General features: G+C 41.6%; 1 protein-coding gene across 2 annotated transcripts in view; it reads left to right on the forward strand.

The window, feature by feature from the left end:
• The window catches only part of abcc8 (ATP-binding cassette, sub-family C (CFTR/MRP), member 8), a 47,813-nt gene that overhangs the window by 23,705 nt on the left and 681 nt on the right, over positions 1–23,427 (forward strand). For both annotated transcript variants that reach the window (XM_076089828.1, XM_076089829.1), the window contains exons 17-36: positions 4,788–4,817; positions 5,944–5,982; positions 6,353–6,451; positions 10,578–10,662; positions 11,027–11,107; positions 11,950–12,087; positions 12,497–12,622; positions 12,844–12,940; positions 14,391–14,638; positions 16,343–16,500; positions 16,958–17,185; positions 17,753–17,845; positions 18,444–18,546; positions 18,948–19,061; positions 19,754–19,874; positions 20,920–21,050; positions 21,145–21,223; positions 21,404–21,512; positions 22,186–22,289; positions 22,713–22,846. In XM_076089828.1, the coding sequence (XP_075945943.1) occupies positions 4,788–4,817; positions 5,944–5,982; positions 6,353–6,451; positions 10,578–10,662; positions 11,027–11,107; positions 11,950–12,087; positions 12,497–12,622; positions 12,844–12,940; positions 14,391–14,638; positions 16,343–16,500; positions 16,958–17,185; positions 17,753–17,845; positions 18,444–18,546; positions 18,948–19,061; positions 19,754–19,874; positions 20,920–21,050; positions 21,145–21,223; positions 21,404–21,512; positions 22,186–22,289; positions 22,713–22,846 (2,317 nt within the window). The remainder of the gene's footprint in view (positions 1–4,787; positions 4,818–5,943; positions 5,983–6,352; positions 6,452–10,577; positions 10,663–11,026; positions 11,108–11,949; positions 12,088–12,496; positions 12,623–12,843; positions 12,941–14,390; positions 14,639–16,342; positions 16,501–16,957; positions 17,186–17,752; positions 17,846–18,443; positions 18,547–18,947; positions 19,062–19,753; positions 19,875–20,919; positions 21,051–21,144; positions 21,224–21,403; positions 21,513–22,185; positions 22,290–22,712; positions 22,847–23,427) is intronic.

Genomic DNA, 23,427 nt, shown 5'->3' on the forward strand with positions numbered 1-23,427 from the left:
TTTGAGTACATCTATGTCACATTTCTATGGAGGTTGAATGCGCTCATTGTAAGTTACTTTGGAAAAAGGTACTTTTTGGAAAACCTTTTAAGCTGAGTGACTCCCCCAAAGGAAATCTCTACTGGACCCCTTGTATCAGGCGGGAAATCTCTGAGTCTGAGTGGCGAGCAGTTTCATATATTTATATTATAATCTCAAAGGTCACTTAGTTTTTTTCAGATTTTTTGCCCGTATCCAGCATATTTATTTAGCTCAGTTGTTAATGTGACACATGATAAGAAATGTTCATATGTGTGGACACTAATTGTCTACATTTCTCAGTAGCGTGTTGGTAGCGTTGCTGTTTTCTGAATCACATTTCTGTAGCTTCGCTCTTTTGTTGATCCAATAGTTGCAGTAGCGTCCACACAAGCTACATTTTCTCAAGCATTTCTGAAGCTCAAGTGCAGCAGAGCTTTCATGCTGCAGTCTGAAATAAAATAGCTAAGGATTGGTAAGTGACGCCACAGTTACACACAGATGTGCATGTGTAGCTGACAAAGGCACTACCGTATGACGGTGACATCATGAACCAATCCTCGGGCTGATACCTACGCCTTTTTTCTGATGCAGGGAATACATCGTGAGTTTACTTGATTGAAAGATGTTAGAGTTTGAGGACTGAGAGGAATTGATCCTGAGGCAGTCGCCCTGGCTGTAACAGTTTCATTATGTTAATACATTTCAGTCTACACTGTACCTCAGTGCAAGTCAGGTGCATCTTGCTTTGGTGGTAAGGTGCATGATTGGATGTTAGAATTCAGTGTGCATTGATAATTGAAAATAAATTGAATTTGGTTCAATGTAAAAAGAAAAAGAGAGCTTTGATGTAGTTAAACTGCTTTTGCCATGTTGCCGTAACTTAGCTTGGTAGCTTAGCTCACTACAATTTCCAAGTAGCTTGTCCCACTCAGGTGGTCACTGAACAAGGCCTAAAGCTAAAGAAATATTTAGCTTTACGGATATATGTTCCCAAAGTCAAGAATAAACCTCCATGCTCAAAGAAGTGAATTTTGTAGATAGCCAGTTTCAACAGAAGTAAACCCAGTGGATCTAAAAAAAGGAAGCAGAGCATGTTTGAAACAGCTCAGCTGAAACGTAATACTCATATCCCTCCCAATGCATTCTGGGAGTCATTAGCCTCTATCTCCTGTTCCTGAGTATCTCGTCACCTCCCCAGGATAGTTCCGCCATCATTCTCCATTTGTCAACAAAGATCAGTTTCCCCTACTTGATTGTCACGGTGTCCCTGGCACGGTGTCCCTGGCAGTCACACTAACACTCACACAGATCCTCCTTCTGTCCAGATGCCAGGGCCGGGCTGGCACTCCCTCTGATATTAAGTTGGATTGTACCCAGGGAGAAACTAAGGAGCTGTCATTTAGACTTTATCCTCCTGAAAGCATTCAGACAGATTAAGAGGAGTTTGTCCTTATGTTTCCACCATGTTTGTTGTTGTTATTGTTGTGCTGCATTTAAATCAGGAACATTTGTGGATGCAACGTTATATCTGGGAGGGTAATGGTCTGCGTGCATGCGACAGATTCTGCACAGAACAAAACCCGGCAGATACAAACCACTGAGATAAGTAATGCTCATAAAGCAAAAGGCGATAAGAAGATGAATGAGTGCAGCACGTGCCTGACAGAAGTAAACCGCATGACTAATCAGAAGGATGAGTGTGCAAACATTTCAGATTGATGAAGACCACCGCATTGACTCGTTTAACAACGACTGGTGGCTCTGAGAATCAACTGTAACTGATCAGCGGATGGTGTTCATGTCTTCGGTGCTTTGCCTGAGCTCACCATGCAAACACATGCTCACCATGTGTTTATATAATCAAGAAAGTAGAACTATTTTAGTTACTTGACACATATCACGTGATCTTCCTCAGCAGATGGAATTGTGCCCTGTTTCCATGCATCTCCATTTTTCTGACCTTTTGGATACATCAGTTGACAAAAATATCTCACCTCAAGGTCCACTGTTCAGTCAACTGCTGGTTCCAAGATGAAGAATAAACTTTCAATCTCAAACTTGTTCAACGTTTTTTTCTTTCTTTCACCTTTCAGTGTAGTGTCACTTTTTTTCTTTGCTTTTCACTGAGCTTCAGGGCGGTACAATCAATACAATAACACAGCAGTATGACAACATCATCGGGAACAAGCTGTGCTTCATGCCTTTAGTGTCTCTATTTGCTGTGTTAGTCGCTTGCTTTTAATAAAATCGGATTATTTTTTGATGAAATAAAACCTGTTAGATTAAAATTACAGGTCATGCTGGGCGGCATCTTTCCTTTTCCTTTTACAAACACAACTTTTCATTCCCATCGGTGGGACCCCCCTCAACCTACAACCACCCTTCCTCGCCCACCTGCTCCCGTCGCCGCTCTGCTCTCCCACTCCAAGTATGGCACAGAGCAGGGAGCCTCTGGGACTTCTCTGTCGCTAAAGTGAATAACTATTTGTAGCTTGACCTCAGTATCCGGTCAAAGCAGTGCAGGTTGGGTACCCTGTTTACAGTTAGGTCCAGAGTCTCCAAACTGGGCATCACAGCCAGTTGTATAGCGAGGATGTGACCCCAAACCGTGCCTGCTGAAGTATTAAGCTGCATCACATCAACTGGATGTGATGCCAAAATAGAGGGTGAAACAAGCACTTAACTCCAAAATATATTGTTTGTAGCTGGGTTTCAGTTATTGAGCTAAAAAAACAAGAAAAGCGAGTGAAGAAAAGGCCTTCTTTAAGAGAGTAAAGTAAATGGATGTTGACAAATGGGGCAGTAATTATAAGGCGTGGTCATCACAATGAACATGCACCATTACTCCCTGGCATCATTATGGCATCAGTTAGAAATCGTGGGAAGTTCCTCAGCCTGGCTTTGATGTTTAGACTTGAGTTTTTCTTGCTGCTGATTGAAACTGTCTCGTGTGAATCCCTAATGAATTCTCGTCTTACGTAACTTTGAGGTGCTGATTGGCAGGATATAGCCCTCACTACTTCAGTCAGAGATGAAAGTTGTTAGCACGATTCCCCTCTCTTTACCGTGTCTGCAGGATAAAGACAATCAGCCCTCCATCACGCTTCAGTGTCTTTCAAGGGCCATTAGGTGATGAGGTCATTTCCTCAAGGGGTACTTTCATTGTTTTTTTCAACATTGTTTATCCTTGATAATTGAGGAAATGTCCATCCCCCTCAAAAAGTTGATTTGATATTTGAAGTGAGGATTTTTATGTTGTAATCGTATCACTTTTTTCAGACCTTCTTTAGAGTATTCATTTTCCACAATGCTCAAATCTGATTGAAAAAAAATGACTTTGACAGAACGTTTAACATAATGACTAAAGCATTTTTGTTGTCTTTAGATTATGTATTTATACTCTTGCCACTTGCCATTGCATCATCTTCGTAAAACGAATACCTGTAATTCGAGACAGATTCCCTCCTTTCAGGAAAAACAGGCACAGACAGTATTCCTTGAGATGTCTTGATGCACAGATATAGAAAGCCAACCTACATAGCAGTACTGAATTGCTCTTTGCATTTTGTGATTCTCTTGTTGTCTTTTTTATCAAATGGATGGAAAATCAAATGGATTTTTCCTATCCACGACAGCGAAGCTGGTATTGTTTTCACCTTGTGAGTCCGTGTGTCATCGTGGGTAAATGTGGTCCTGGAGACACCTACTGTGGCTGGAACCCCCACAGCAGCAGTTTTGAGTTCTTTGATAGTGTATTTGTCTGTGGACAGAGCTTTTCACCGTCACAGCTTTGCAACTGTGTAAGAGGCAGTCACAGAACTTTACAGGTGTGTAGCTGAGATCAAAATAAAGGTTGAGCGCAGGAAGTAGGGTAGGAACTTTACGCCTAAGGCCAGATTTTTGCATCGCAGCTGGTGTGATCCTATCGCAAGACGGTCTCTACTTTTTCATGTTTTTTAAAATTAAGAATAAAATTACTGAATTGCTTAAAACTAATTCAACTGGAGCCCAAAAACTCAACACTGATATTTTAGGGAAAAACTAACAATGGAAATAAATTAATACTAGAAAGTCAGTTTTTTTTAATTTTATAACAAAAACAATTATGCATATATATATATATATATATAAATATATATAATATAGTAAATAAATGAATATATGTACAGCTAAATGCAAAAATGTGCATTATATTTGAACATGTTGCATACATTTTTTGCCGACATCATTCACTTCAGTGTCTTTATCTTACAGTCAGTAGTGCACACAGGGGTGTTTATGTATGCTTGAGGCATGTTACAGCTTCTTAAATATCAGTCACCAGTTTCCTTCCTAACAGCTGTGTTCTTAAAGCTTCTCAGGACTAGAGAGGTGTCAACTTGGGAAACCTAAAAATACACCGCAGTTTCTACTGAGCATGTGCAAAGCTCCAAACAGCCAATCAGATCTTAATGAATTTAGATGTTACAAGTCTGAATGTGAATGGTTATGTGTGTGTGTGTGTGTGTGTGTGTGTGTGTGTGTGTGTGTGTGTGTGTGTGTGTGTGTGTGTATTGTATGTGTACACTTTGAGGCATTCGATTCTAAAAATAAGAGTTTCTGTGAGTTTCAATGCCTTTTTTTTAAATTACATAACCAGACTTCATAAATATTCCCTCCTGGCATATGAAGGTTTACATTGTATTTTCACAACTTTTAATGTGGAAGAAATGCAGAATTGTTAGACACACTTCCATTTATATATTTCCTTCCTATATTTTCTGCAGCCTGCCAATGAAGTCTGAGGGAGATGAAAGGTAAGTCGGAGAAAAATGGAAAAAAGCATCCAAATCTTAATATAAATCTGTGCCATCATGCTTTTTTAGATGTGCCTTAAAGGACCATTTCAAACCTGAATGAACATCTGAGGGCAGAAGTGAGTCAAATACATTACAAAATATTGGCAGCCTGGATTAAAGGAATATTTTCCAAGTGCAAACATACTGCAGTGTGCTATTTTTGATTAGAGGAGAGACATTTAATTCAGCTGTTGCACACAAACAACAGTGGACTGGACACTATAAATGCCTCTTTTAAAAAAAGCATTATATTTTAAGTGTGGGTGTTTACAGGAACAAGAATTGTCTGGTGAATAACCGTAGAGAACAACACATATGTTCATTTATATAGTGTGGGCACAGTGAATCAAAACTATTTCAGTGTGCAATGTGAACAAAATACTCTAAGATTTATTTTTTCTTACAGTTTTTTACGATTGCTCAATTGCTTTTGCTCAAATGAACATCATGGTAAAAGATGGCCTCAGCAGTCCCTTTAATTATAAACCACATGGTTCAAGTGCCAGTAACTAAACAAAATGTCAGATCAGTGTTTCTGGTTAAAGTCTACAAGTTTCTAAAAATAGCAAATACATTCATACATTTTTTTAAGTTTAATGTGGGCTCAGATCATTCAACACTCTGCCTTTGCAGTTATAGCGCAGCTATCAGAGAGAGACTTAGATGAACAGGATACCAGCGAACCGCCAGCCACAGATCCCGTGTTGACGCACTAATGTCAGCCTGAGGAATCGGATCCTCTGAGAACTGAATGCGTCAGAGTCCTAACGCATTTATGCTTCTTTGCATATCAGCAAATTACAGGAAGAAATATTGGAAGGGCGTGGTGGCATTATTTTTAGGGAGGATGAGATTACAGCTTATGATAGATGTGTTCATATAGGGCAGTTGATGGCCGGTTTGTGTTTGCTGCTGAGCAAATACATGATTGCCGTAGTGAGGGAAGAGTATATGGGGTAGTGCGTGTGCGTTTGTCATCTGTTAATCATTTCATGACAAAGGGGGAGTCAATAATCTGTTTCTCAGAGGGAACATTGCTTATTTAATGTTTTGTGTGTGTGTGTGTTTGATATTTTCTCTGCAGTCCCACTGACAGAGATGCAGCAGATGACGGAGAAATCAGGTGAGACAACAGTATGCTACACACCAGCCATGGAGACCCATCACCATTATCAGCAGAGCAGAACAGCAATCCTCATGCGCTGACGATAATAGAGAAAAATGATTGCCTCTGCATATTTACCCTACTCAGCTGCATATGTTGACATCACAAACACACCACAGTCTTACATCATCTCTGCATCAGTTATTTATGGTCCTGAGTTGTTATTATGCTGCTACAGCTTCTGAGGCTGAGGAGACCCTGTGGTTAAACAGTTAAACAGTTTATTAACCATTGCCTGAAACAAAAAAACTGATTAAGAAGTATTTGAACATAAAGACAGAGTATTTATCGTTCGACACTTTTGCATGTGTTTCAAAACCTCTGGTAGGAAGAGAGGTGCTGTGGCCTACGCTTCCCAGAAGCCCTGGCTGTTGAATGCGACACTGTTGGAGAACATCACCTTTGAGATGCCCATGATCACAACGAGGTAAGACCTCATACCCGCACCAAACCAGTGGCTGAGCTTCTCCACCGCTGCTGCTGCCTGTTGATGAGAATGTGTTGCACATTTCAAGTAATGGAAACAGATGTGACTTAACCAGAGCTACTTTTTTAGCCAAGGTTTTTTGGGGGCATTTCACGATTTTACGAGAGAGTCAACAGTAAAGAGATGACAAGAAATTAGAGGAGAGAGTTGGGGAAACAAGAAGAGACCACGCCACGGCCGTACATATGTGCTCGACTTTCACCCCATCGAACAAAGCTGCCGACAATGCCACGCTGCGTGTAGAGTGTGCTCGGACCACAGTAGGAGGGTCTCTTACCCACGGAGTCTAGTTGAGGGCAGAGCCTGTGTGAGTTAGAACAATATTCATCCCCGGCAGATCCAAATAGGATCTCTGTAAATCCAGAGGCCACCAGGGCACAACAACCAGAAATATATTTAATTCATCACACACAAATGAGAGAAAGTGTGAGGAAGTGCAGAAAGATGAGCAAACAGAGGGACAGATTTATTTGCCGACTGTTGTATTATGCCCTGTCCACACTACTCCGTTTCTCCTTGGATGCAGATTTGTCAAATAGAAACGATCTCTGTCCACACGGGAGTTTCAGCATCATTCTCGAGTTGATCTGCGTCCACACGGCAGCCGTCGAAGGCGGACAGCACGTGACCATTAACTACACTGGGCATGCGCGTGACGGTGTAAACAGGAAGTGAATTGCTTGCTTTGTTAAAAAAAAAAAATACTCACTCTGTCTCTCTCTCTCCAAATTTACTTTAACATCAACACTTACACATAAACGTTTACTAGATTATGGGTCCATCAATGTGGTCTCTCACTCGTTTCCTCCGTGTTGTTGATGTCTGTTCTCACTAGTAGCTCTGAACGTCATGTCCGCCTAGCTAGCTTCTAAGCTAATTTTAACACTACCGCCAATGGAGAAATGCTAACCGCGATTAGCATTACAGCGGTGCGGGTCTATCTATCTCTCTCACATCAAATTTACTTTAAAATCAACACTTACACGTAAACGTTTACTAGAATATGGGTCCATACATGTGGTCAACACACGTCTCTCACTCTATTCTGCTCTTCCTTCGTGCAGGAAAGCTTAGCAGATCGCTAACAGTAGATCCGTGAAATAAAGACCATGGAATCCATAGAAGAGTTTCAAGACTTCAGTGTGAATCTTTATTTGTAAAACTGTGGAAGCACAATATGAAATATGGCTTTACGAACTGTCCCTATACACATTACACGAATACAAAACAACAATCCATGATATAGCCAGCATGTAACATGTCCGCCTAGCTAGCTTCTAAGCTAATTTTAACATTACCGCCAATGGAGAAATGCTAACCGCGATTAGCATTTAATACAACACAAATGTTATACTAAACACGCGAATAGAATATATCTACGTACATATTTTCATGCTCCATAAATACATACTTACAGACTAAGGTCTCTCAAGGCTACCAAACGGAAGAAGTAAAACGTTAGTGCAGCGTGTCTTCTCATTAGAATCTAAAAACAACGAGCTGCTCCATAGGGCTGATGCCGGTCACGCCGCTCGCTAATCACTCCAATAACAGCTGCTTCCTCCACAGAAATGCAGACTTTTACTGCATAGCTGCTGCTAGCTGTTGTGCTAGCAGCAACGCTTGCAATTCGTTATCCATGTTGAAATGAATCGCTGGTAGCCCAGTTTGTTTTCTTCCGGGTACGGGTCATGTGATAGTGAGTGTGACGAATCAGGGACGGAGACGTCATGGTTGCCAAGAACCAATCCAGTAGCGAACACGGGTGTGGGCGTAATTTTTTCTAAGCACATCCGTATCCGACCGTCCACACGCAAACGCAACCCCGGAGTTCTCAAACACCTCCAACCTCGCCGGAGTTTTCAGATTCCTCCGCTTAGGGTGCTCCAAAACTCCGGCGTAGTGTGGCTGCTCAGTGTAAACGTAGCAAATACGGAGTAAAAACGGAGTAGTGTGGACATGGCCTTAGACTGCATTAGTTTTGGCTGGTTGTACCTGATGAACCGGCAACTTGAGTGTAGCAGTTTGTTGATTTGTCAACATCCTGTTTCAAAGCAAACTCTTGTTTTGATCGTTTTAGTTCCTCTTGAATCATTAGTTTGTGGATGTGCTCCACTGTGAACCACTTTGACATTCAGAGTTGTTAGTTATAACAGAGTAATCAACGTGTTGTCAGATCAAGCTGTTAAGCCAAAATAGAGCCAATAACCTTCCCGCTCCCTGAGGCCACTGTGGTAAATTGGACATGTTGATGCCTGATTAAGTCAACACTTTGTGTCCAGTGAAAAATAAAACACTGTGTGCCTTCCCAAATAACCTGTTTTGACACTGAGAGAACCCGAACCAGGTTTGTCTTGGCTAAAGTTGTCTTTTCATTGAGTAGAGTTTCTCTAGTTTCAGTCACTCCTGGCTCAATAACATATGCTGCTTTCGCCTGCGTCAGCACAATGAAAAACACACAAGTTCTCTTTTAATGACTTACAGTCAAACACAATTACTCACGCTCACAATTTTCATCCTCACGACAAATGGTCTCTCTGAAAGGTCAGTTGCTTGGATCTGTGGTGCTCTCTTTGAGTCTAATGGACTGTTTTCATGAAATAGATCTAATGGACCGCTTTGGTTTGTTACTGTGGAGATGTTTGCCCAACCTGTGCTGCCTCTCCCCGCTGTCTCCTTTGTCTTTCTCTTCACACATCTCTTTCTCACTGCACGCCCCCGTTACCTTCCTGCTGTGACTTTATTCAATGGTAAGATCCAGAGAACCCAAGGGCGGCGGCATCAGGTGGTTGAAAACAAAGATGCTGGTGGCTCAACACCTTTTTTTACAGTACTGTAGACACAGTTGTTACCAAGGATACTAAGCTTCTGTTCCACTCAGGTCAAACAGAGTCAGGGTGCTGCTATTGTGCATGATGACTCACTGGAAGTCTGCTAAACCATATGGAACAGAAACCATGTTGGCTGCAGTGATACCCAAGCACAAATAACACACAGTTATTTCAAACTTTTAAAGTTGATAATCAATATTTTGTCTGCACCTGCCGGGATACATCATTTCTGTCTCGGGAGGTACAGCTCTGCCTCTATGTGTGACTATGTTCATAGCTTGGCTTTTCTACAGTCTTTTAACATTACACTTTATTTTTAGCCAATTAGCTAAATAGTCCATTTGTAGCATGCAAACACTTTAAACTAAGATGCTGCTAAACATCCACATGTCAGCATTGTCACTGTGCATTCCCGTGTGCTGATGTTATTTAGATAGAAGTACAGACTCACAGAGATGCCAGCATGGCTCTTAGTCTTAACATGGTATTTTACACGTTACTTGTCCTTTTACAGTGCAGAGTTTTGCCTTAAGGTGTGTCTTACAATGTCCTGTTCAAAAGACGTTCAGTTCTGTCAGCTCAGACACTGTGCTCCAAGAGATGTGACTGGTGCATGGATCCTTGTGATTTGTTAAATTCAGACTCACATTATCCAGCTGATGCGGGCACATCTCATTAATTAATATTAGTCAACCTATTCTGGCCCGTGACCCCAAATTTTAAGTCACAATGTTCTCAAAGCTCCAGCAATTACAGAACTGTCAAGCTGTCATGTACAACTGAGGGTGGCTTTGTGTCTACTGCAGTTTCAAGACCAAATGGATGATACAGAGATGGCGATACATTTTAATGACCAGCATGCGATTCATTTGAATCAGAACATGAATGAATGACTGATGCGATAATGAATTTTGATCCCAGTGTGTCTCTGTGCTCTCTGAATCTGTCTCTCTTTCTGTGTCTGTTGAAGCAAGTCTGATCGAGTGCTCAGGACAGAACCTTTGAAGTTAAAGCACAGGGGCTGCTGAAACGTGCTTCTTCTTTTCGTTTTTCTTGTTTGTGGCTCAGTCCCGACTTTCGTTACGCATACATATCAGCAAATTATATATAAGATATGTATCATTTAAATTCATTTACTGAGGTTGATAATGATCAGGCCCACGGATTCCTTCTGGCCGGTATTAGCAGCTGCTCTCTGTCCTCATTTGTATTCTCTCTCTGTTCCGGTCTGCCAGGTACAACGCTGTCATAGAAGCCTGCTCTCTTCAGCCTGACATCGACATCCTTCCACAGGGGGACCAGACAGAGATCGGTGAGCGGGTCAGTAAAGTTAATGATTTTCTTTTCTTCCTCTGTGGTCTTTTTATTTTACAGATCTAAACAAACAAACAAAAAAATCCAGACCTGTCCGTAGCTCCCACTGTGGCTCCCTGTACTGCAGAATCATTTGTCGTCGTTACTGTGCAACCAGGATTTAATGTATGTGTGTAGGGAGCTGGACTGACCTTGTTCAGCCAAAGCACTGTCATGTTGGATTCCGTCATGCACCAGTAATGCAGGAAATAAGCCGTGATCTCCTTTGTTACTCTGGAGGCAACCGCCACACACATTTATGGTTGTAATCATGTTGTTCAATCCTCTTTGTTGTAAAACTTGTAATAAAGTTTTCTGCCCTCTGGTGCAGGGTATCATCCTGTCAGGGGGACAGAAACAGCGCATCAGCGTAGCTAGAGCCTTGTACCAACAGACCAACGTGGTGTTTCTGGTGAGTCTTTGTCTTCACACACGCATCGTTGATCAAAAGAATGATTTCAGTTGTTGGATTGCACTTAACTAACCTTGTTAGTAGACAGTCTATCGGTATTCACAGTGAAACATTGTGGAGCTTTACCTGAAGACGCAGATGTGATACTATTTCTGATGCCTTCCTACGTGACAAAAATAGCAACACGCTCTCTTAAGCTCAGCTGCAGGGCTGAGAAGCTCAAAGCAACTTTCAACTGAGAGTTGGAAGTGTCAGTTCCTGATGAATTTTACTGCCTCTCAGATATTAATAATCACTTTGTATTACATGTTTGTAGTTATGGCTTCATTATCAATCGATCTGCAGATTAATTTCTCGCTAAATCGTTTAGTCTATGAAAGAAAAAAAATGGGATTCAAAATTTCTCAGAGGCCACATGTGATGTTGTCAATTTGCTTGTTTTTCTGACTTTATTCTAAAGTCGTAAGATTCTCAATTTACTGTCATATATGACAAAGAAAGAAGACAAATACTCATATTTAAAAAAAACTGGGACCAGTGAATTTTGGGCATTTTTTCTTGAGAAATAAAACGATCAATCAAAGTAATTTATTTCTGTGCATTAGTCAGACCACTGTCAGTCAAATCTAATCAAACCACACATACACACAGTCCACAAGTAAATAATCTGAGTTCTTAAAATAAATAAATATATTAAAATAAACTCCTAACAAATAAAAGCTTTCCAAACTTCAACTTTGATTGATGCTTATTAAGTCATTGATATTTAATGCGGTAGAAAAATACTTATTCTTACCCAGTACCTATTTAATGTATAATTGTCTGTTTCTGCATTTTTTTAGGATGACCCATTCTCTGCCTTAGACATCCATCTGAGTGACCATCTGATGCAGGACGGCATCCTCAAGCTCCTGAGAGAGGAGAAGAGGACGGTGGTGTTGGTCACACACAAACTGCAGTATCTACCCCAAGCAGACTGGGTAAGACCTGTGTGTGTGTGTGTGTGTGTGTGTGTGTGTGTGTGTGTGTGTGTGTGTGTGTGTGTGTGTGTGTGCGCGTGTGTGTGTGTGTGTGTGTGTGTGTGTGTGTGTGTGTGTGTGTGTGTGTGTGTGTGTGTGTGTGAGAAACAGAGATATTTGCAGCTATTATCTTAACTAACTGAATAAACGGTATATTTACAGACCCTTTTACTCTATAATAGTCAAACAAAATGATACGATTGTCCATTTAGGATTCTGTTATATTATTCAGGATGTAAACATTACATTTGGGATGCAGACAGTTTATCTCAGAAAGATTCCAGAGCGCATAAAGACTGATTTCCAGTGTCGGCTAATACTAAAGATTGCATTTCCTCTTCTGTCTCTGTTTGTGTATCTGTTTGAATAGATCATTGCCATGAAAGATGGCACTATCCAGACTGAAGGGACTCTGAAAAACATCCAGAAGTCTGAGCCTGAACTCTTTGAACATTGGAAAACCCTGATGCACAGACAGGACCAGGATTTTGAGACCGTAATTACTTTCTAGACATTTGAAGTGCGGATGAATCCTTAATGACTCTGAATCTTTGCTTTGCGTTGATTTGACAGTTTTAAGATTCAGGAGAGTTGCATACAACCCAGTGCTCCTTAGAATAACAGTTTGATTATCTGGATGTTTGCTTAATGTCTCACCAGATTGTCGTCTTTAGTATTGTGGGGAGAATCACAAGCTTTTCTTTATATCTCCTCTAGGAGACAAAGGCAGCGAGTATGACAGATCTGGAGAGGAAAAACCTTCGCAGGGCCATGTACTCCAGAGACGCCGCCAGGACTGAAGAGGACGAGGAAGGTGAGAGGTCACAGGAAACAACAGCTTGATTTCATGTTTGTATCACTGCAGTCAGTCCTTTACTGATTTCAGTCTGATTTTAATGAATGCGTGTGTGTATACTGATAATAATAGTAAAGGCGGAGTATCATTTCCATATGCTGTTGTGTGTACTTGCTGAGGACCAGCACCTCTTACATTACATTGAAGTTTAAGCTGAACAGCTTATTTTTAATGTAACACCTGCTGCAATAATTTGAATGATTCCAAATTCCCTGTATACCATTCCCGTCCCTTGTTATCTATTTATTATATCCTGTAAGAAAACATGACGTGGGTGTCAAATGCTCCAGACATGACTTGGCTTCTCTTTAGACTTTCAGCAGCAACCAGATATGACACCGCTTTCTCTCTTGCAGCCTCCTGATGTGGCTGAACACTGAATCTGATCCTTTATCTGTATGTGTCTCTGCTGTTGAATGTGCAGCTGTAGTGGAAGGTGCTAAGGTGCAGTGGCTGTACTCTTTATCTGTATTCTGTGTTGTCTCCCGTGCGCTGGTGGCACCCCTGAGTGGACTTGTGCGATGGCTCCAGCATCAAGTGCTGCTCTCATGTTCGATCGAGCAGGTGTGGCCAGAAAGCATGGACTGAAAAAAAAGTCTGTGACGCTGCAAGCAACCCGCAGCTGTGTCAGCTTCTCCCACCATCTTAGAATCTCATCATGCATCATTTTCTTTGTCCCCAAACATTTGTCACTCCTGCTCCACAAAACCTACTTAATGCCAGCATGATTGCACAGTAGATGATGGTAGCTATTGCCTGTTTAGCCCTGCTAGTCATCCACTCCCTTTCCTTTCCTCCTCCACTCTCTTGCCTCCTTTTTGCCACCGACTCGTAGACTCCTACCTGCAGCCTCATGCTCCAAAGCTTGCTGCATGATGTGATATAATATATATTTACATCAGGGGTGGGGAGGAGGCTGGAGGTCGTTAACAAGCTCCTCAACCCCAGTCAGTGTGTCATGGCTGCTCCGTTGCCCCTAAAAAACATGCCATTCATGTGAATGAGCATTTGCTCGGTGTTTAAGAATGTGAATATAGATGCTGTCGCCTTTTGATTAGTTTCTCTGTGGTTGCTCCTCTCATTTGGCCCTCTTTCCCTTTTCTTCTCTTCTCTTCTTGTCCTGTGTTGGTAGATGTTCTTCAAAAAATTCTGAGAAATGTGTGACAGAAAAAGATAGACGGAGAGAGAAAACAAAGATAATGAAATATATAGGAGGAGGAGGAACGGCAGAAAGGTCAGGGAGAACATGAGCAGTGAGTCAAAGCAGAGGAGACCACAGTTAAATACAGAAATAGTCCTTTATGTATAGCGCACATAATATACATTCATGTGTTATAAAATGCAATAAGTTCTCACTTTCAAAAAAAAGACTATTGAACATTTTAACTTGTCTCTGTTTTAATCCCAGAGGAATCTATTGAGAGTGATGATGACGACAACATGTCGCAGGTCATGCGTCAGCGCGCCACCATCTCCTGGAGCTCCTGTGGCGCCTACCTGTCCTCCGCCGGGGTCCTCCTGCTCACCCTGATCCTCCTGTCTCAGCTCCTCAAACACTCCCTCATGGTCGCCATCGACTACTGGCTGGCACACTGGACATCAAACGTCATCGCGGCCAAGATCAAAGCAACACCTCGTAACTGTACCGTGGTTCAGGTGAGCGGCTGAACTGGATCATTTCTGTCGAGATGATTTGTTCTTTGCTCTTTGCTTTTGTGTTGATCAGCAGCCTTAAGTCAAGAAGTCTTTTCCTGCTTGTCACTGTCTTTAAGGGGAGATATTTCGTTATAATCGTTTTATTTATTTTTCCCTCAAAAAAGCCACACATTCTCTAGTATAGCTTCTCAATGAGGATGTACTGCTTTTCCAATCATATCTCTAATCTTTGCTTTTTTTTTGTAAAATATTGTATAGTTTTGGATCTTTGGGCCTTGAAAATGTATTAAAATTAGATGATTTGAGGAGGTCAAAACCTGTGGTTTATAGACTTCTGACTTCTGAGTAAAATAGGAAGTGAAACATTGTCTTATGTGATAGTGTCACTGGATATCTTTAGGTTTTTGACTGTTGGTCGCACAAATCAATCAATTTGATCATTGTGGGCTTCAGAAAATTGTTACGGAAAGACAATAATCTGCACTTTAATCAATAATGAAAATAATGGTTACAGAGCTATTTTGTTAGACCATGCTGGAGTGAAATTATATAACAATTTTCACGCAAATTCTCCTGTGAATCTCAGTTGAGCAGCACTGACCTAAAACACAAACACAAACACAGACACTGCCAGCTCCAGACGGAGCGTTCGCTAACGCACCCTGAAGCAGCTGCAGCTCAGACTCATCTGCATGTTAGAGAAACAACAACAACGCATTGATGGAGTCTCAGAGAAAGTTGAGCTGGGAAATGTAAACACGCAGTGCTTTGTTTCATGTAGATTGGTCGAAATACCTGCACATGTCATATACATAAATGATCTCTGAGGCTTTTAGTCACAACTGATATGACCTGGAATAAAACCGCATCTTAATTTAGAAACAACAGAATGAAGTGTGCGTGTAGGCGAAAGTCTTTCACCTACACACACAAACTGTCTTTGACTGAAAGACAGTTTGTCACCTATAAACTTCTTCACCTTCATTCAGTTTAAAGTTCGTCTTTCGTCAGCGACCTCTTCCCCAATATAGTCTCTAACTGGCACTCACACACACAGAAAACACATTCAGAGAAAGCAGAGAGTAGCACACACCTCGCTCAGATACACAATATCAGTACCGGCGAAGGTTAAGCTGCTTCGTTCACACGTCGGGATCACACCAGCTGTTGGCAGGTTATCATGTTCCAGGACCAGCAGCTCTATTATTAACAGTTATATACGTGTCTGTGTGTCCGTCCGTCTCGTGAATTGCAACGCTAAGTCACATTTCACACAGTCATGCAAAGCCTAAAGTCAACTGGGATTTGAGGAGTTTGAAGAGCACTGTGTCCTCCTGTCATATATAAACAGAACAGTCGTTGCCAGGTTTATCTAATCTGTAGTGCGCTGTAGACAAATCCATGAGGGGACACTCAGAAGTCCTGTTCTACTATCAAATACAAACTCTGGCACATTACTGACACTGCATGTAACTGCCAGGTTGCTGCCTGACAGCACGGAGAGGAGGAGAGTTATTGCTGAAGTCTACCACATACATTTTTCAAGTATAACCAACATTAGCCTCAGAGTTTAATTATGTTTAAAATTGCAGAAAACCCCAGTTCTCTCTCACTTTATCAGACACACACACACACACACACACACACACACACACACATTTGCGATCATGTCTTTGATAATCTCGTCCCTCTCTCTCTCTGTAGGATTGTCACTCGTGGTATCTGTCAGTGTTCAGCGTGCTGTGCTGCCTGGGCATCGTCCTGTGTCTGGCCACCTCCGTGGCTGTGGAGTGGACCGGCCTCAAAGTGGCCAAAGAGCTGCACCACGACTTGCTCAACAAGATCATCCTGGCCCCCATGAGGTTCGACGCTCAGTGTGTGTGTGTGATGAGATGTGAGCTCGCTGATACTGTGTGTTTGCTGAAACAGATCATTTAAACAGAGAAACACCGTTAAAAGCATCTTGTTTCGCCCCATTACTCAGAGTTACAGAGCACCATCTGTTTGCCTTACACACAACCTAGGAGACATTGCTTACATAAGACGCTCACGTGCACATAACACACCTGCATGTACTGTATATACACTCACATACACAGCTAAATAAACAGATGCCTTTCACATAAAATAATTCATTCAACCAGCTGACTGCACAGCACGTCCAGTATTTTTGTCTCATTGTGGACATGTGGAAATCTATGAAATATAATTATAGTCTCTAAGGCTTATAGGAATGTATGTAATCTGGGAAAATAAAACAATTTTCAAATTAAATTATTAAATGGATAAAGGGTTAATTAAATGTTTTTATCCATCCAGGCTGTTTGAGACGACTCCGCTCGGCAGCATTCTCAACAGGTTTTCCACAGACACAAACACAATTGACCAGCACATCCCCACTACCCTGGAGTGCCTCTCCCGCTCCACCATGCTGTGTATGTCCGCTCTGGGCGTCATCTCCTACGTGACCCCCGTCTTTCTCATCGCCCTCCTGCCGCTGGCCGTCACCTGCTACTTCATCCAGAAATACTTCCGGGTGGCCTCCAGGTGAGTGGGACGGGACGGAGGGACGGATATCACTGACTTGTTGTTCACTGTATATTTTTCATTTCATTAATTTACATTCTACAATTACACAGAAATAACACATAGTACGGTTTTAAAGGCTCATTCTGATATTTCTTTTTTTTACTTAACATATTTGAATTTTACTTTTTCTGCCCAAAAATAGATTTCCCATAAGGCACAGACTTTTTGGTGACTAAAATTAGATTTATTTTGTCAAAGCAGGATGTGAGATTTGTCGTTTTGGCTCTGTTTTCACAAGTGCTCTGGTGCTTATATTTCCTATATAGACGCAGGCTAAAATGCATAAACCCACTGCTTTGTCCATCCGTCAAATGCAAGTGGCTGTACTGTACCTGACTGAGAGTGGGATGCATGTCACAGTGAAGCCAGTGAAATTACTTTTCATTTGATTCAACTGTTCTCTGAACCTGTTTAACCGTGCAGTTCTGCTTTCCTCGCCACTCCAACCTTACAACCTTTGATGTTATTTGAACTTTGCTTCAGTTGATATTTCCCTCTCTACTGTGTCCTCTGTCTTCTGGTCAGGGACCTGCACCAGCTGGAGGACAGCACCCAACTCCCTCTACTCTGCCACTTCTCTGAGACAGTGGAAGGTATCACCACTATAAGGGCCCTCAGGTGATTATCAACAACAGGTTGAACTATCTTAACTGAATGAGCAACAGTATTATTGTACAACATTGTTTAAGAGGGATATAAATTTAAAAATGTGCTTGTTGTTAACTTGTATGTTGGAGCTTCACTATGCAGAGTGATGTATGTGCAGAGCTCGATGCTAAAAGTCTGTTTTCACATTCATCTGTTGAAGGGGCAACGTTCCTCTCTGCTCACCTTCAGTCTCAGTTAAACGCGTGTACTTACGAGATGATTTAGTGACATCACAACTAGTTTGGCAGCCAATCATGGTCCAAACTTATTTATTTATTATTATTTAATTTTTTTTTGTCTTAACATGTTCGGAGTTTGATAATGTTTAATATGTTGTCTGTACAGTCAGAAATACCTCATATTTTGACTGCAATTAACAAATGTTGTACCTGTGTCACTATTTAACTTCCTGACATGTGTCTTTCATTCAAAACACAAGTCCAGAAGTTAAATAATTCAGATAATTACATTAGTATTAGTTAATTGGTTATTGCTGACACTGAGCCAGTCAGGCAGATGGACTCTCAGGACACAAACAGAAATGAGACGTGTCTTTTTCCATCGACAGGTATGAGCCCAGGTTCAGACAGAGGTTACTGCAGTTCACGGACGCCAACAACATCGCTTCTCTCTTCCTCACAGCAGCCAACCGTTGGCTGGAGGTCCGAATGGTAATGATCTGTCCCCTGTTCAGTGCTAGAACATTCAGTGCAGTCCTGTCCGACAGCAGCTGCTGATGTTGCTGGCTCCCTCTGTTGGGATCCTGAAAAACTGAATTTTTCAGTACTCGCTTTATTAAGATCACATTTCGTGTTCTTCATGTGATGGATCGACTGCATGCGGCTCGCAGCTCATTTGGCTTCTTGTGTTTCACAGTTTGTCAGAGGAGATAACCGTCAGGTGTTAATGGATTCATGTGCAGAGATGCAAAAGAAAACAAACAGGGCTTTTTAGCAGCATGTCCGTCTTTTTTGTGTGTGTTGACAACAAACATTGATGGATCTGCTTTTTTAAATTCACCTTTTTGAATTATTCAGCGATGTATTATTGTTGACATGGTCTCTCTCTACAGGAGTATATTGGAGCCTGTGTTGTGTTGGTAGCAGCTGTAGCCTCCATCACAAACTCTCTCAACGACCAGCTGTCTCCCGGTCTGGTGGGGCTGGGGCTGACATATGCACTCATGGTGAGACTGTGTGGGTGTGTTTTATTGCTTGTTTACTGGAGTCTTTAAGGACATTACATTGTGCATATTCTAAATGATTACCAAACTTTTTACATTTGTTCTGCTCTTACTATATTTAATTATATTTTAGTTTTTCCTAACTCGTTACTTTGGGTTTTAATTAGAAGGACGAATTTATCTGATCATATTGAATATTCAAAAAAACTCAAATCTGGACAAAAAACACTTTTTTTACCATTCTTGGTGGGATACTTATGGAGAGATTTATAAAGAGAACACCTTCAGATCCATAATCAGTGGCTAATTGCATATCTGGCAGCAAACAATATAACTATAAATGTGATCATGTAAAATCTGCCTGAAAATCAGTTGACACAGATCAGCGCCTATATTAAAGTATATTGGTAATTAAGTAATATAAACTACATAGTTGAAGATGTTTATAAAACTTCTTTCTCAATATAGTTAATGTCCAATGAAAACCACGTGTTTCCTAATTTGGTGAATTTAACATTTTCAGATGAACTGAATATTTAAAAGTTGAGCTGTTCTCATGTTCCATAGACCACTGGACTATCTGACAAATGCATCGCAAAGCTAATGAAGTGTATGCAGTGACATTTAACCAATTCCTCAAAACTCCCCCTCCTCCTCCCCCTCCTCCTCCCCCTCCTCCTCATCCTATGTATCAGGTATCCAACTACATGAACTGGATGGTGCGTAACCTGGCTGACATGGAAGTACAGCTTGGCTCAGTCAAGAGAATTAACGGCCTACTCAAAACTGAACCGGAGAATTACGATGGACTGCTCAGTGAGTGCAGCAACACACTCACAGTTCCAGCTTAAATTCAAGCTCCTTTCACCATTTCAACCGGTGCCCATTTGGAGTTTCTTGTCTGAGGTTTTTGGCTGCAGCAAGGCCAGGCCAGCACTACAAACACGAAAGTCTGTCACTGACTGAGTAATGAAATTAGACCATTGGCCAGTTTCAAAATGAATAGGCGCGGCAGTGTTTCCGCTTTACCTCCGTGATCAATCAACCTCAATATATATTTAGTTGTTGTTGCTGCGAGACACTGCAATTCTCACTTTTCAACCTGGATATGAACATGCACCTGAGCATATTCATGTCAAGTATAGAAAGCTGACAAATCTGAAACTGATGAGCCTACCACTTACTGTGTGGTGGGTTATTCAACATGATATGTTTTCACGGCCTTATGTTGTAGATGTTGTTCACCCAGTCTGTCTTAAGAATCAGCAGTTGTACATTCTCTGCGCTCTTAGTTTTTATTATTTTACCTCCACATAGTTAGTTTCTCACCACAGGCTTTATTTTTGTGAGCGCAGCGTTGAGGCCAGATTGCAGTCAGATGCCCTGCCAAGTGCATCAGGAGCGTGCCAAACGCACTTTCTGTAGTTTTGTGGCCAGGCTTACCTGTGGCGCACTTGGGCACGAGGTGGGATCAGTAATAGGTTTATATTAGATTATAGGTTGGCTGTGGGAGGCTTTGACAATCATAGTCAATCACAGTTATTTGACTCAAACGTAGCTTAACCTTGTCATGTTATATGTCAAACATTGTCAGCCCAAGGGGCATCATTATGCTGAGGAGAAATGTATCGTCATCCCACTGCTTTTATATCCTAGTAATCTATCATACATGCATGTTTCATTTCAGCCAGAAGGGATTTTGGAAAAAGGCATTGTTAATACATTGTTAATGAACAGGATTAAAAATATAATAATCTGACTCCAGTGATCACACATTTAACGATAACAGTTATAACCCATTATATTAAGGTGTAAAAGAGGGGAAAGCTAAAATCCACTGATATTTCTGCGTCTGTCTCAGCTGAATCTCAGGTCCCTGACAGCTGGCCCGGAGAGGGAGAGATCAAGATCCAAAATCTGAGTGTCCGATACGACGCCACGCTGAAGCCAGTGCTCAAAAATGTCAACGCAAGCATCCAACCTGGGCAGAAGGTGGCCAAACTGAGGAAACCTGTGAAACCAAAAAAGAAAAAATCAAAAAAGTGAATGTTGATGATAATGATGATTCAGACTTCTTTGTTTTCAGGTGGGGATCTGTGGCAGGACAGGCAGCGGCAAATCCTCTTTCTCCTTGGCCTTCTTCCGCATGGTGGACATGTTTGAGGGTACAGCAAAACACCAACGCTAACATTGAACTCCTTGTAATGTAAAATGCAGTACATTAAAAGGACTATTTTAAAAAACTACGAGAAAGCATTTGCATGCAACTCTAGCAAGAAAAAACTGCACTCTGCAATGTAGTCTGTGTGTGATGTGTTTGGTTCATGATTTTCTTTCTTTCACAGGGAGGATTGTTATTGATGGCATTGACATTGCCAAGCTGCCTTTGCAGACGCTCAGGTCTCGCTTGTCCATCATCCTTCAAGACCCCTTCCTGTTCAGCGGCGCCATCCGGTACGATGAACTTCACTTCACAATTAATTTTACCAGCAGGACGGCTTGTCACAGAGGTTTATATTTGGTGATAATCGAGTTGTGACAATCTCCAGTAACTGAGCCAGCTGGCAAACTGCGACACACTTCAAAGACACTCATCTGAAGCACGATTAGAGCTGAGGGCTTGAAGATAAGAGGACATTCCTCTGAAAGCTTCACCGGTTATTTTTAGACTGTGTGATAACAGCAGGACAGCTGAGAGAGAGAGAGACGGAGAGTATGGACAGTGACCATAAAAGCTTTGTCATGTTGGAGGAGAACAGATGAGGATGCATTTAAGGAAGCTACATGATGCTGTCAGACTGTAGTTTTGGATATTTTAGTCAGTCGAATAACGTAAAAATATGCTTTTTTGTAAAGTTAATTTACATGCTTGGTGTCTCGGCTCTCACCTCGTCACTCCCCGTAGTGTACACTTTAAGGGAGAGAGATTAAGGAGTGATGAGCTACTTCAAATAGATCGAGATCACAATGACATTGCCCCTTCTTTAATGTTAATGTTAGTGTTGAATGAAAGGAAGGGGTTTATTGAGGGTTTAGTTAAAGATATATTATGTAGCTAATTAAGATGCCAAAAGTGTATTAATAAGTGTGTATGTGCCCGCATGTATGTTTATGTGTCTGTGTGTAGGTTCAACCTGGACCCAGAGATGAAGGCTACAGATGAGATGCTCTGGGAAGCTCTGGAGATCGCTCAGCTGAAGCCGGTTGTTAAATCCCTCCCAGGAGGCCTTGGTGAGAAATAAGTGATTGTTTAAATGTGTGTGTGTGTGTGTGTGTGTTTGTGTGTGTGTGTGTGTGTGTGTGTGTGTGTGTGTGTGTGTGTGTGTGTGTGTGTGTGTGTGTGTGTGTGTGAGCTAGTCTGTTCATCTTCCTGGGGTTTCTTCCTTTCTATCCAAACCAAGGGTCTGAGGATAGAGGGAATTGCTTTGAGGCAAATTCGTGCCTTCCCCAGTTTCTCTTTACAAAGATCAGGCTGCTGTATCAGATAACACATGAGCATGAATCTGTCTGAGCCGTATTACGTGTAGCCTCATCGTAACACAGAGACGTGAATGGAAAATCAATAAGATATTGATCTGTGCGAGTTAATGGCCAATTACATCTGTATACTTAAATATGAAAACTAACAATATTCATGTATTTTATTTTATTCAGATGCTATGGTGACAGAGGGAGGAGAAAATTTCAGTCAGGGTCAGAGACAGCTGTTCTGTCTGGCCAGAGCCTTCGTCAGGAAGAGCAGCATCCTCATCATGGACGAAGCCACTGCGTCCATAGACATGGCAACGGTCAGTGTGTTTTGGGTACAAGAGAGCACTGTGAGGTGGTAGAAAGGCATGTGCATTGTGTCTCTCAACTGATCATAAATTCTTTTTAAAATGACATAATAATTTAGATTTAGTTGTTCTCTCTTGGTATATTTATTTAAAGACTTGTCATTGTGGAAGTGACAGCGATTCTTATCAGTTTTGGGTCAAGGGTTGCACCTTTAAGTGATGCTTCTTCTTTTTTTTTTAAACAAGAGGATAAAAGGAAAGCCGGAGTGGAGGAGGTGTGCTTGACTCAGAGAGAACAAAATAAATGGAGGGAAAATACTCAGAGCCTGAGGGGAGCCAGTGTTTTTATTCTTCCAGAATGATCGGTCACAAAGAGCGACACTTCTAGCTGTCTATAACGCAGCTGCACTGCCCTGCCGCTGCAGCTGCACTGCCCTCGAGGAAACACGGTGAAGCGCTTAATCGGGGACACTGAGAGGGGACAGTTTGAAAAATGAGCTTTAACAGGGTTGAACAGTATATGAAGAAACATGTTAACTGTTAAAACTGCTCTTTATTTTACTTTGCTCTCCTCTCCCCTTGCCTCTGTCCTC

The sequence above is a fragment of the Anarhichas minor genome, unplaced genomic scaffold (genome assembly GCF_050575085.1).
Source record: "Anarhichas minor isolate MPS153535 unplaced genomic scaffold, ASM5057508v1 ptg000011l, whole genome shotgun sequence".
Taxonomy (NCBI): domain Eukaryota; kingdom Metazoa; phylum Chordata; class Actinopteri; order Perciformes; family Anarhichadidae; genus Anarhichas; species Anarhichas minor.